The sequence below is a fragment of the Oncorhynchus clarkii genome, chromosome 3, assembly GCF_045791955.1.
Source record: "Oncorhynchus clarkii lewisi isolate Uvic-CL-2024 chromosome 3, UVic_Ocla_1.0, whole genome shotgun sequence".
Lineage (NCBI taxonomy): Eukaryota > Metazoa > Chordata > Actinopteri > Salmoniformes > Salmonidae > Oncorhynchus > Oncorhynchus clarkii.
In genome coordinates, this window is record NC_092149.1 from 66,149,865 (window position 1) to 66,164,111 (window position 14,247).

The following is a 14,247-nucleotide window of genomic DNA, read 5'->3' on the forward strand; positions in this document are numbered from 1 at the left end:
ACATACTGTATGCTGCCTCTGGCATAGTGAACAATATGGTCCAGATTAGATAACTTCATATTCTGAATATTAACTTCAATATCTATGTAATCTAATCATTAAAATTGTATGAATAGGGCATGATATAAAAACCTACATTGTATATAATTAATGTAAATGATTAAGAGTTGTGCTTTATTCTATAAACCTTTCATAATGCCTTAAACGTCGACTAACTGAGTAATCAGTCTTCCCTAAAAATGTGTTTTTCAATTGAGAGTAATGCTTTTATAAACGTTTACAAATATATTAAACATATAGACTGATTAAGTTATTAGTCCTACAAAAGATTAATCAATAACTCAATATAAGTGATACGTTTGGGTATTTAATAAGACAAACAAAATGTTTAACAAACAAACAAATGATAATACAACCACATATATCAAATAAAACTTAATTTATGCCTCAAACACATCATAGAAAATCATCTGAAAATAAATACTGTACATGTTTACAGAGAGCAGAGGGCAGGGAGCAGGGAGCAGAGGGCAGGGAGCAGAGGGCAGGGAGCAGAGGGCAAGGAGCAGAGGGCAGGGAGCGGGGAGCAGAGGGCAAGGAGCAGAGGGCAGGGAGCAGGTAGCAGAGGGCAGGGAGCAGAGGGCAGGGAGCAGGTAGCAGAGGGCAAAGAGCAGGTAGCAGAGGGCAAGGAGCAGAGGGCAGGGAGCAGGGAGCAGAGGGCAGGGAGCAGGTAGCAGAGGGCAAGGAGCAGAGGGCAGGGAGCAGGTAGCAGAGGGCAAGGAGCAGAGGGCAGGGAGCAGGTAGCAGAGGGCAAGGAGCAGAGGGCAGGGAGCAGAGGGCAGGGAGCAGGTAGCAGAGGGCAAGGAGCAGAGGGCAGGGAGCAGGTAGCAGAGGGCAAGGAGCAGAGGGCAAGGAGCAGAGGGCAGGGAGCAGGGAGCAGAGGGCAGGGAGCAGGTAGCAGAGGGCAAGGAGCAGAGGGCAGGGAGCAGAAGGCAGGGAGCAGGTAGCAGAGGGAAAGGAGCAGAGGGCAGGGAGCAGAGGCCAGGGAGCAGAGGCCAGGGAGCAGGGAGCAGAGGGCATGGAGCAGAGGGCAGGGAGCAGAGGGCAGGGAGCAGGTAGCAGAGGGAAAGGAGCAGAGGGCAGGGAGCAGTGGGCAGGGAGCAAGTAGCAGAGGGAAAGGAGCAGAGGGAAAGGAGCAGAGGGCAGGGAGCAGGTAGCAGAGGGAAAGGAGCAGAGGGAAAGGAGCAGAGGGCAGGGAGCAGAGGGCAGGGAGCAGGGAGCAGAGGGCAGGGAGTAGAGGGCATTGAGCAGAGGGCAGGGAGCAGAGGGCAGGGAGCAGAGGGCAGGGAGCAGAGGGCAGGGAGCAGGGAGCAGAGGGCAGGGAGCAGAGAGCAGGGAGCAGAGGGCAGGGAGCAGAAGACAATATGAGGATCTTATATCTCTTTCATTTCAACATGCCTTTTATTGACAATATCTTCGTCAGGTCTCCTTTATAAACTAAATTCAGTTCATAATTAAATAATTTAAAGTTATTTTTCATTTGTGTAAAATACAATTTCAATATGGAAGCAAATCATCCAAATATATTACTTTATTTTAAAAGGTAGATTTCAATGTCAATGTACAGTCTCCTATATTGGTTCAGAAGACATCCCACCATCTTGAAAACAACTGTAATTCTTTCATGTTCGAGTGGATTGTTGTTTTCTTTTACTTAAAAAATACAAATACCTCTATCTGTCTCTCTGTCGCTCTCCATAACTAGTGTTTTAACGTGGAAAGGGAAACAATACATTATACACTACAGAGAATAAACTGTACCAATTCAATGCTCTGTACATTATTGCATCAGAAAGCCACAATATATTGCAGCATCGTTTAAAACTAGGGATATTACATAGATATAAATGAAAGGCCCATGGTAACCCTGCCAAACAACAGGGTGATGCAAACAGGTTAACATCAGTTTCATTTCAATTCAGTCAATTCAGTCAGCAAACTGAAATGAACTGAAGTTTAATTCCTGAATTCACGGTTTTGAAATGGAACAGACCTCATCCCTGGATACAAATGATGAATACTAATAGATTCTACCTTTCCTCTTAGAAAATAGTGACCGATGATTACATAATATACTGCAGAAACAAAGTACTGTAAGGGTCTAATCCTGACTTGAGCTCTGCACACTTAACTAACATGTTCTTGAAGAGACTTGAAGTCTCCTGTTGACATCAATGCATCTCAAGTTAAGATTCGGCCCTTATTAAGAAACCAAGAGAATGGTTTCTCTCTCTGAAGTGGGGGCAATGAGAACACTGTTACTAAATGATTTGTTACTATGGCTATCTACTGTAAGTTGCTGCATCAGAAGTAAAGTAAAACCAATAATACAGACTGTTTGATGATAAGAAGAGTTGTGGTGTAGAGATTCAGCTTATTGACTTACATAATACAGACAAAATAGAGACCAAAACTGCATTACTGTGTTACAGTCACTGACATCAAGCAACAACTGAAACATTTGACTGATTTCACACTACTGGGCCAGACCAAGCAGATCCAAGCTATACTGCTCGGGTCTGGTTATACATCCACCGTAGTTGCTGGAACCGTGCTGGAAAGGACAATGTGAGAAGAAAATATTCAAGCCAGCTCAGTATGGTTCAGGTCGGCTCTATAGTGTGGATCAGGTATGACTGTCCTTCTGTCTGGGGGCTGTTATGATAAACACCGTCAAACACACGCAGCTAGAACTGTCCATTAATTTAATCAAATAGGAAGACTATGGGTATTCAAGTCATTCAGGAAGCAGTTTGATTCTCTTTATTATACCACCAGAATCCAATACTTAGACCCTCAGTGGTCTTAGCGGGCCCACTGAACCTCTGTGCTTCATGCCTCAGGGCAACGCACGCAGCCAGAGAAAGGTAAACAAGTTCAATCAAATAAATACACTGTTGTTTGTTGAAGCTTCGCAGTGCAGTAGTCCTCTCAGTTCAGTGCATTGGGTGGGTATTGTATGTAATAGGACATCATCCAGTATGCAGTGCACTCAACGCTCCACAAGGTCAGAGGTCCCCTGGTTCTCTGCTCATGTCAGTTTCCCTCCGTGTTGCCTCTGGTGCCCTCTCTACCGATACACTGGGTCGTGTTCATTAGGGTACACCGTAGAAAAATATTTTCGCAATGGGAGACAAAAACAAGCATTTCTTATTGGACGAGCTCAGATAGTACCTCACCGTTTTGCTCAGTTTCCTCCCCATTGCACTCAGGCTCTGTCCATTTTCTTCCATTCCCTGCCTACTGAACACGACCCCTGTGTCAAAACCCAGGAATCAATACGGGGTGAAGAGGATAGAGCCGGTGGTGGGCCGGACTGGCCCTGGAGCAGCCCGGAGGAAGGAGGGCATGCAGCCTGGCAGGCCAGCAGTCTGAAAGATGGAGGCGTTGGGCCGCGGATGCAGGGAGATGGAGGGGAGGGTGGTGGGGCAGAAGGGGTTAGAGAGAAACGTAGCAGGGGAGATAGGCTTCACCAGGTCCTTCTGAAGAGCCAGCTTGGCCTGGAGGAGAGGAGAGGACAAAGGTTTAATGAGGGAGCAAATCTATTTATAAAGCAATTATTCTTATTGATTAGCTACAAAAAAAACAAGCTATCATTTTCCATGAGCACGAAGGCGTCTTTAAACCCACTGATGCATAAATAGTTTTAAGAAACTGCCAATAAATGTCTTAACTATTAATCCCTGAAGTCTAAGCAACGGTTCCTGCGAGGCTTTGATTAGAAACATAGAAGATACATACGGCCAGGACTGTGGAGCTGCGTTGTTGTTTGTTGTAAGGGCTGTATTTGGGCTTCATCGGTTTCCCAGCTACTCTGTCCTTGTGCCTTCTGCTGGAGATGTGCTAAGAAAATATAACAACAAAAATCAGTGATGTTACTATGGCTGAATCCCATGGGCCCTGGTCAAAAGCAGTACACTAGGAAGGTTAAAGGGTGCCATTTGGGACACATTATGTTGAGCCAATATTAACACGCTTGTAAGGTCCCTTCAAGCTGTAACAAGACAACAAGCACGGTATACAAATGCCTGTCATGAGAGACTACCTGTTTGAGCTGTATTTCTGAGTTGACGTGGACATCACAGATCTCACAATGGAACGTTTTGTTCTGTAGTCCGGAACCTTTTAGCACGTTGGTGGCCTGTACTTTGAGCTTCGAGCCTGGTCTGGGATAGGCCTTAATTGGACCTGCTCCATTCCTCGCCTCAAGCATAGTTTTGTGCTTGGAACCTTCAGGGGACAAAATAAATGGCAAAAACATAATTTAGTACATTGAGCAGTGAAAATAACCATAGGTAAAACATAAAAAGAACAACATCTAATTTGTTAGGATTAAAAGTAAACCAGCTTTTGTTTCCCCATCCAAAATTCATATTGGTCAGCTTGAGTTCCAACTGTTTTTTTTTCTGACCTGGGTATGACATCTGACCTCGCTATAACTACATAACAACGTACATGTCAATGTTAGCTTACATAACAAACATCTGACATATTGTGCCCTTCTGCTTTCAAAGCAATTATGCATTTAAAAAAAAAAACAAGGTCAATATGGCGTCTATTGTGATGTTGTGGTCAAGTTGTATACTCGTTGTATAAATATGTTCTGGAAACGTTTTGTTGTCTTTTTAACAACCAGAAAAAATATGTCCATATAACAACCAAAATATGACATATTTCCCATGACGTCTTGATATCTTCATGACAAAAACCTCTTTACCTTGTAACAGAGTGTTGACCTTGTAAAACCAGTTTACAACCAAATTATTACAATGTGTAGTATACACTGTTTAGGGAGAGTGCTGTGTGAAGGTATTTGTGGACACACCTATGTTGTGGGCCTCCAGCTGCGACAGAGAGTTGACGGCCACTTTGCACAGCGAACAATAAAGGAGCTTTTTGGCTTTTTCCTCCTCCGACTCTGGCGTGGGCTGAGTTCCTGTAGCAGCAGCAGTGGTGGGGGACACGAGCCCAGGCTTGGTGCTGCTGCCGCCACTGCTGCTAGTCTTCATAACATGCCCCTGTAGTTGTGCTGGCGTAGCTGATGGGGGGCTGGCAGGCGTGGGATCACACAGGACGGGATTACAGGGGCTGTGGACAGACATGGCCATTGATGCTGCCAGGGAGGAGGAGGTGGAGATGATGGGGACGAAATCATTTGGAGAAGCAAAGGTTTTATCCGCCTCACTGGGAGGCACAGTGATTTGCTCTGAGTTCAAGAAAGAGGGAGGGAGGGAGGGGGGGGGGGGGGTAGAGAGAGACACACAACATCTGACAGTTAGTCCGGGAGCGCTATGGAATATTACAACTTTTAGTGACACATTTCTGCATATTTTCATTTTGGTGCATTGTGTAAGAGTCTGATCCCTGGAGGAGGGAGAGTTCCTTTTCACACAGCAGCAGCTCAGTAGCAGTAGAAGCAGGACTGAGCTTTTGGGCAGTGTTTTCTGTACCCCTATCTGCGTGTGTGTGTGTGTGTACATGTGCGTACTGTACGTGTGTGTGTGTCCATGTGTCCCTGTGTCTATGTTACAGAGCCTAGTCATTAAAACTCTTGCCCCCCCCTATTGTGACACTTTACCTCCACCCACTCATAACTATGTTGTACCACAACACCATGGAGGACAGGGCCACAAGGCAAGGCTGCCTGAACCAACACCCACACCCCCACACGATCCCTCCACCCTTCTACCATGCCACCCTTACACCTCTTCCCACACGCCACACCCACCCTCCAAACCCATGATCCAACACCCTGCATTAGGAACCCTGCACGTAGCTTTCTATGAATGTCATTCTGCATTCCTCTTCTGAGAATAGTGTGCACTTTACAATGGCTGACTCTATGACATCTAAAAGCTACACGTTACTACACTGGTCTATATTTGTTTGAAACTTCAGTAAGCCTAGCTTCATTAAGCCTAGCTTCATTAAATCTGATTTCCACTAAAAGTCTTCTATGTACTCTTTGAAGCTAGTTTGTAAACTTAACATCAAATATCCTAAGATAAGGTTATCAAATACATTTGGGTCGAAATGTCTATCTGCACTAGAGGGCGACCGATTAATCGGAATGGCCGATTAATTAGGGCCTATTTCAAGTTTTCATAACAATCGTAAATCGGTATTTTTGGACACCGATTTGGCCAATTCATTTATAATTTTTTTACACCTTTATTTATCCTTTATTTAACTAGGCAAGTCGGTTAAGAACACATTCTTATTTTCAATGACGGCCTAGGAATGGTGGGTTAACTGCCTTGTTCAGGAGCAGAACGACAGATGTTTACCTTGTCAGCTCGGGGATTCAATCTTGCAACCTTACAGTTAACTAGTCCAACGCTCTAACCACCTGATTACATTGCACTCCACGAGGAGACTGCCTGTTACGCGAATGCAGTAAGAAGCCAAAGTAAGTCGCTAGCTAGCATTAAACTTATCTTATACAAAACAATCAATCAATCATAATCACTAGTTAACTACACATGGTTGATGATATTACTAGTTTATCTAGTGTCCTGCGTTGCATACAATCGATGCGGTGCATATTCGCGAAAAAGGACTGTGTTGCTCCAATGTGTACCTAACCATAAACATCAATGCCTTTCTCAAAATCAATACACAAGTATATATTTTTAAACCTGCATATTTAGTTAATATTGCCTGCTAACCTCGCTCGTTGTGAACTGTGAAGACTATTTCTTCCTAACAAAGACAGCCAACTTCGCCAAACGGAGAATGATTTAACAAAAGCGCATTTGCGAAAAAAGCACAATCGTTGCACGATTGTACCTAACCATAAACATCAATGCATTTCTTAAAATCAATACACAGAACCTGCATATTTAGCTAAAAGATATCCAGGTTAGCAGGCAATATTAACCAGGTGAAATTGTGTCACTTCTCTTGCGTTCATTGCACGCAGAGTCAGGGTATATGCAACAGTGTGGGCCGCCTAATTTGCCAGAATTGTACGTAATTATGACATAACATTAAAGGTTGTGCAATGTAACAGGAATATTTAGACTTATGGATGCCACCCGTTAGATAAAATACGGACTGGTTCCGTATTTCACTGAAAGAATAAACGTCTTGTTTTCGAGATGATAGTTTCCGGATTCGACCATATTAATGACCTAAGGCTTGTATTTCTGTGTGTTATTATGTTATAATTAAGTCTATGATTTGATAGAGCAGTCTGACTGAGCGATGGTAGGCACCAGCAGTCTCGTAAGCATTCATTTAAACAGCACTTTTGTGCGTTTTGCCAACAGCTCGTCGCTGTGCTTCAAGCATTGAGCTGTTTATGACTTCAAGCCTATCAACTCCCGAGATTAGGCTGGTGTAACCGATGTGAAATGGCTAGCTAGTTAGCGGGGTGCGCGCTAATAGCGTTTCAAACGTCACTCGCTCTGAGACTTGGAGTGGTTGTTCCCCTTGCTCTGCAAGGGCCGCGGCTTTTGTGGAGAGATGAGTAACGCTGCTTCTAGGGTGGCTGTTGTCTATGTGTTCCTGGTTCGAGCCCAGGTAGGGGCGAGGAGAGGGACAGAAGCTATACTGTTACACTGGCAATACTAAAGTGCCTATAAGAACATCCAATAGTCAAAGGTATATTAAATACAAATCGTATAGAGAGAAATTGTCCTATAATTCTTATAATAACTACAACCTAAAACTTCTTACCTGGGAATATTGAAGACTCCTGTTAAAAGGAACCACCAGCTTTCATATGTTCTCATGTTCTGAGCAAGGAACTTAAATGTTAGCTTTTTTACATGGCACATATTGCACTTTTACTTTCTTCTCCAACACTTTGTTTTTGCATTATTTAAACCAAATTGAACATGTTTCATTTTATTTGAGGCTAAATTGATATTATTGATGTATTATATTAAGTTAAAATAAGTGTTAATTCAGTATTGTTGTAATTGTCATTATTACAAATACATTTTTTTTTAAATCGGACGATTAATCAGAATCAGCTTTTTTGGATTCTCCAATAATCTGCACCAACTGGGTCCAACTGGGTCTACAGCGCAGGAGCTAACGAGGGATTAGTTATATTAGCATCCCAAAGCAACATTGATCAGAAATACAGTGTAGACATTGTTAAGGTAGTAAATTAATATTGTAGCTGGAATTGATTTTTAATGGAATATCTACATAGGCGTACAGAGGCTCATTATCAGCAACCATCACTCCTGTGTTCCAATGGCACGTTGTGTTAGCTAATCCAAGTTAATAATTTTAAAAGGCTAATTGATCATTAGAAAACCCTTTTGCAATTATGTTAGCAGAGCTGAAAACTGTTGTCCTGATTAAAGAAGCAATAAAACTGGCCTTTTTTTAGACTAGTTGAGTATCTGGAGCATGAGCATTTGTGGGTTTGATTACAGGCTCAAAATGGCTTTCTTCTGAAACTCATCAGTCTATTCTTGTTCTGAGAAATGAAGGCTATTCCATGTGAGAAATTGCCAAGAAACTGAAGATCTCGTACAACGCTGTGTACTACTCCCTTCACAAAACAGCACAAACTGTCTCTAACCAGAATAGAAAACGGAGTGGGAGGCCCTGGTGCAAAACTGAGCAAGAAGACAAGTACATTAGAGTGTCTAGTTTGAGAAACAGATGCCTCACAGGTCCTCAACTGGCAGCTTAATTAAATAGTACCCGCAAAACACCTGTCTCAGCGTCAACAGTGAAAAGTCGACTCCGGGATGCTGGCCTTCTAGGCAGGGATGAAAAAAAAATGCCGTATCTCAGACTGGCCAATAAAAAGAAAAGATTAAGATGGCAAAAGAACACAGACACTGGACAGAGGAACTCTGCCTAGAAGGCCAGCATACTGGAGCCACCTCTTCACTGTTGACGTTGAGACTGGTGTTTTGCGGGTACTATTTAATGATGCTGCCAGTTTTAAGAGAGATTTAAAAAACACCAGGAATTCAACAAAAATATACAGTATACACTACCGTTCAAAAGTTAGGGGTCGCTTAGAAATGTCCTTGTTTTTTAAAGAAAAGCAAAAAAATTTGCCCATTAAAATAACATCAAATTGATCAGAAATACAGCGTAGACATTGTTAATGTTGTATATGACTATAATTGACTATTGTTGCCAACCCCTGATTTAGTTCTTCAACTCTCTCTAGTTAAACTGAATCTGACTTCAGCCTCTTTGTTTGCCAGAAACCCAGTGAGGTCAACAACAGCATCCCCCCAACAGAGAGTGGGCCTGCATCCCAAATGGTACCCTATTCCCATGTACTGAACTGCTTTTGACCAAGGCCCATATGGCTCAGGTGAAATGTAGTAAACTACATAAGGAATAGGGTGCCATTTGGGACGCAACGTGGGTCTAAACAGAGGCTTGTATTAATATGGCACCATGGCAGCGACGATCAGAGAGAAGAGAACCATCCCAGACATCCAACTAGATAGTCTGTGACACGCACTGTGTGAAAAGACAAAGACTGTGTCCCACATGGCACCCTATTCCCTATGCAGTGCACTACATAGGGCTCTCGTCAAAAGTAGTGCACTACAGTGCATTCGGAAAGTATTCAGACCCCTTAACGTTTTCCACATTTTGTTAGGTTACAGCCTTATTCTGAAATTGATGAAATTGTTTCCCCCCCCCTCATCAATCTAAACACAATACCCCACAATCACAAAGCAAAAACAGGTTTTTAGACATTTTAGCAAAACAAAAGGTGAAATATCACATTTACATAAGTATTCAGACCCTTTACTCAGTACATTGCTGAATCAAATCAAATCAAATTTTATTGGTCACACACACGTGTTTAGCAGATGTTATTGCGAGTGTAGTGAAATTCTTGTGCTTCTAGTTCTGACAGTGCTGGAATATCTAACAAGTAATATCGAACAATTTCACAACAACTACCTACTACACACAAATCTAAGTAAAGGAATGGAATAAGAATATATTCATATGTGGATGAGCAATGTCAGAGCAGCATAGGCTAAGATGAAATAGATAGTATAGAATACAGTATATACATATGAGATGAGTAATGCAAGATATGCAAACATTATTAAAGTGACATTATTAAAATGACAAGTGTTCCATTTATTAAAAGTGGCCAATGATTTCAAGTCTGTAGGCAGCAATCTCTCTGTGCTAGTGACGACTATTTAACAGTCTGATGGACTTGAGATAGAAGCTGTTTTTCAGTCTCTCGGTCCCAGCTTCGATTGGATTTTCAGGTCTCTCCAAAGATATTCGATTGGGTTTAAGTCTGGGCTGTGTGCTTAGGGTCGTTGTCCTGTTGGAAGGTGAACCTTCGCCCCAGTCTGAGGTCCTGAGCACTCTGGGGCTCGTTTTCATCAAGGATCTCTCTGTACTTTGCTTCATTCATCTTCCCTCGGTCCTGACTAGTCTTCCAGTCCCTGCCCATGAAAAACATCCCCATAGCATGATGCTGCCACCACCATGCTTCACCGTAGGGATGGTGCCAGGTTTCCTCCACAAGTGACGCTTGGCATTCAGGCCAAAGAGTTCAATCTTGGTTTCATCAGACCAGATCATCTTGTTTCTCATGGTCTGCGAGTCCTTTAGGTGCCTTTTGGCAAACTCCAAGCAGGCTGTCATGTGCCTTTTACCGAGGAGTGGCTTCCGTCTGGCGACTGGATCATACAGGCCTGATTTGTGGAGTGCTGCAGAGATGGTTGTCCTTCTGGAAGGTTCTCTCATCTCCACAGCGGACCTCTGAAGCTCTATCAGAGTGAGCATCGGGTTCTTGGTCACCTCCCTGACCAAGGCCCTTCTCCCCGATTGCTCAGCGGCCAGCTCTAGGAAGATTCTTGGTGGTTCCAAACTTCTTCCATTTGAGAATGATGGAGGCCACTGTGTTCTTGGGGACCTTCAATGCTGCAGACAGTTTTTGGTACCCTTCCTCAGATCTGTGCTTCGACACAATCCTGTCTCGGAGCTCTACGGACAATTCCTTCAACCTCATGGCTTGGTTTTTGCTATGACATGCACTGTCAACTGCGGGACCTTATATAGACAGGTGTGTGCCTTTCCAAATCATGTCCAATCAATTGAATTTACCACAGGTGGACTCCAATAAAGTTCTAGAAACATATCAAGGATGATCAATGGAAACATGATGCAACTGAGCTCAATTTCGAGTCTCATAGCGAAGGGTCAAAATACTTATGTAAATAAGTATATATCTTTTTCTCGCTTTATCATTATGGGGTATTGTGTGTAGATTGATGAGGAAAAACATGAATTTAATACATTTAATAATAAGGCTGTAACGTTATAATATGTGGAAAAAGGGAAGGGGTCTGAATACTTTCCGAATGCACTGTATATAGGAAATAAGGTGCCATGGCATGCAGACAAAGAATACTAACGAGTAGCATCGCTGGCTCATTATATTTTACATTTACATTTTAGTCATCTAGCAGACGCTCTAATCCAGAGTGACTTATAATTAGTGCATTCATCTTAATATAGCTAGGTGAGATAACCCATATCACAGTCATTGTAAGTTCATTTTTCCTTTCCAGTAAAGTCAGTGCTGGTACGTTAAAGAACTTCTACCTAATCTCTGAAGATGTAACTCTACATTAGAGGGCTGAGCAGCGAGTTTCTGTCTGCGTCCCAAATGGCACCTTATCACCAATACAGACCACTACTTTTGAACATGGGAGGAAATTTCTGAAGCCCACTAACCTTCTGCTGGGCTCTCCTCAGGTGTGAGGCCAGATAGTGTGACTTTTTAAAAATAAAGACTCAACAGAAATAACTGCAAATGTACATTTTACAACAGTTTGCTTTGAATTTGAAGCTTTCTTTTCTTCCTTGGTTGGTAACATGCTTACCATACATCTGGTATATTCTGACTATATTCACCTATACAAGACTGAAGACTGAAGCATGGAGAGGAATGGATGATATACAAAACGGAAGCATGAGAGGAATGGATGACATACAAGACTGAAGCATGGAGAGGAATGGATGACAAACGAGACTGAAGCATGGAGAGGAATGGATGACATACAAGACTGAAGCATGGAGAGGAATGGATGACATACAAGACTGAAGCATGGAGAGGTATGGATGACATATAAAAATGAAGCATGGAGAGGAATGGATGACAAACAAAACTGAAGCAGGGAGAGGAATGGATGACATACAAGACTGAAGCATGGAGATGAATGGATGACAAACAAGACTGAAGCATGGAGAGGAATGGATGACAAACAAGACTGAAGCATGGAGAGGAATGGATGACATACAAGACTGAACTATGGAGAGGAATGGATGACAAACAAGACTGAAGCAGGGAGAGGAATGGATGACATACAACACTGAAGCATGGAGAGGAATGAATGACATACAAGACTGAAGCATGGAGAGGAATGGCTGACAAACAATACTGAAGCATGGAGAGGAATGGATGACATACAAGACTGAAGCATGGAGAGGAATGGATGACATACAAGACTGAAGCATGGAGAGGAATGGATGACATACAAGACTGAAGCATGGAGAGGAATGGATGACATATAAGAATGAATCATGGAGAGGAATGGATGACATACAAGAATGAAGCATGGAGAGGAATGGATGACATACAAGACTGAAGCATGGAGAGGAATGGATGACAAACAAGACTGAAGCATGGAGAGGAATGGTTGACAAACAAGACTGAAGCAGGGAGAGGAATGGATGACATACAAGACTGAAGCAAGGAGAGGAATGGATGACAAACAAGACTGAAGCATGGAGATGAATGGATGACAAACAAGACTGAAGCAGGGAGAGGAATGGATGACATACAAGACTGAAGCATGGAGAGGAATGGATGACAAACAAGAATGAAGCATGGAGCTGAATGGATGACATACAAGACTGAAGCATGGAGAGGAATGGATGACATACAAGACTGAAGCATGGAGAGGAATGGATGACAAACAAGACTGAAGCATGGAGAGGAATGGATGACAAACAAGACTGAAGCAGGGAGAGGAATGGATGACATTCAAGACTGAAGCATGGAGAGGAATGGATGACAAACAAGACTGAAGCAGGGAGAGGAATGGATGACATATAAGAATGAAGCATGGCGAGGAATGGATGACATACAAGAATGAAGCATGGAGAGGAATGGATGACATACAAGACTGAAGCATGGAGATGAATGGATGACAAACAAGACTGAAGCAGGGAGAGGAATGGATGACAAACAAGACTGAAGCAGGGAGAAGAATGGATGACATACAAGACTGAAGCATGGAGAGGAATGGATGACAAACAAGAATGAAGCATGGAGCTGAATGGATGACATACAAGACTGAAGCATGGAGAGGAATGGATGACATACAAGACTGAAGCATGGAGAGGAATGGATGACAAACAAGACTGAAGCATGGAGAGGAATGGATGACAAACAAGACTGAAGCAGGGAGAGGAATGGATGACATACAAGACTGAAGCATGGAGAGGAATGGATGACAAACAAGACTGAAGCAGGGAGAGGAATGGATGACATATAAGAATGAAGCATGGCGAGGAATGGATGACATACAAGAATGAAGCATGGAGAGGAATGGATGACATACAAGACTGAAGCATGGAGAGGAATGGATGACAAACAAGACTGAAGCATGGAGAGGAATGGATGACAAACAAGACTGAAGCAGGGAGAGGAATGGATGACGTAAAAGACTGAAGCAGGGAGAAGAATGTATGACATACAAGACTGAAGCATGGAGAGGAATGGATGACAAACAAGACTGAAGCAGGGAGAGGAATGGATGACATACAAGACTGAAGCATGGAGAGGAATGGATAACAAACAAGACTGAAGCATGGAGAGGAATGGATGACATATAACAATGAATCATGGAGAGGAATGGATGACATACAAGAATGAAGCATGGAGAGGAATGGATGACATACAAGACTGAAGCATGGAGAGGAATGGATGACAAACAAGACTGAAGCAGGGAGAGGAATGGATGACAAACAAGACTGAAGCATGGAGAGGAATGGTTGAAAAACAAGACTGAAGCAGGGAGAGGAATGGATGACATACAAGACTGAAGCAAGGAGAGGAATGGATGACAAACAAGAGTGAAGCAGGGAGAGCAATGGATGACATATAAGAATGAAGCATGGAGAGGAATGGATGACAAACAAGACTGAAGC

The 14,247-nt window shown here is 42.9% G+C and overlaps 1 protein-coding gene across 3 annotated transcripts in view; it reads right to left on the minus strand.

The window, feature by feature from the left end:
- Positions 1–354: 354 nt before the first annotated feature.
- Positions 355–14,247, minus strand: part of LOC139401602 (zinc finger protein 385B-like) — a 91,383-nt gene continuing 77,490 nt past the window's right edge. For all 3 annotated transcript variants that reach the window (XM_071145726.1, XM_071145727.1, XM_071145728.1), the window contains 4 exons: positions 4,886–5,266; positions 4,106–4,290; positions 3,802–3,903; positions 355–3,560 (listed from right to left, as the gene is read on the minus strand). In XM_071145726.1, the coding sequence (XP_071001827.1) occupies positions 3,336–3,560; positions 3,802–3,903; positions 4,106–4,290; positions 4,886–5,266 (893 nt within the window). In that variant the 3' untranslated portion in view covers positions 355–3,335. The remainder of the gene's footprint in view (positions 3,561–3,801; positions 3,904–4,105; positions 4,291–4,885; positions 5,267–14,247) is intronic.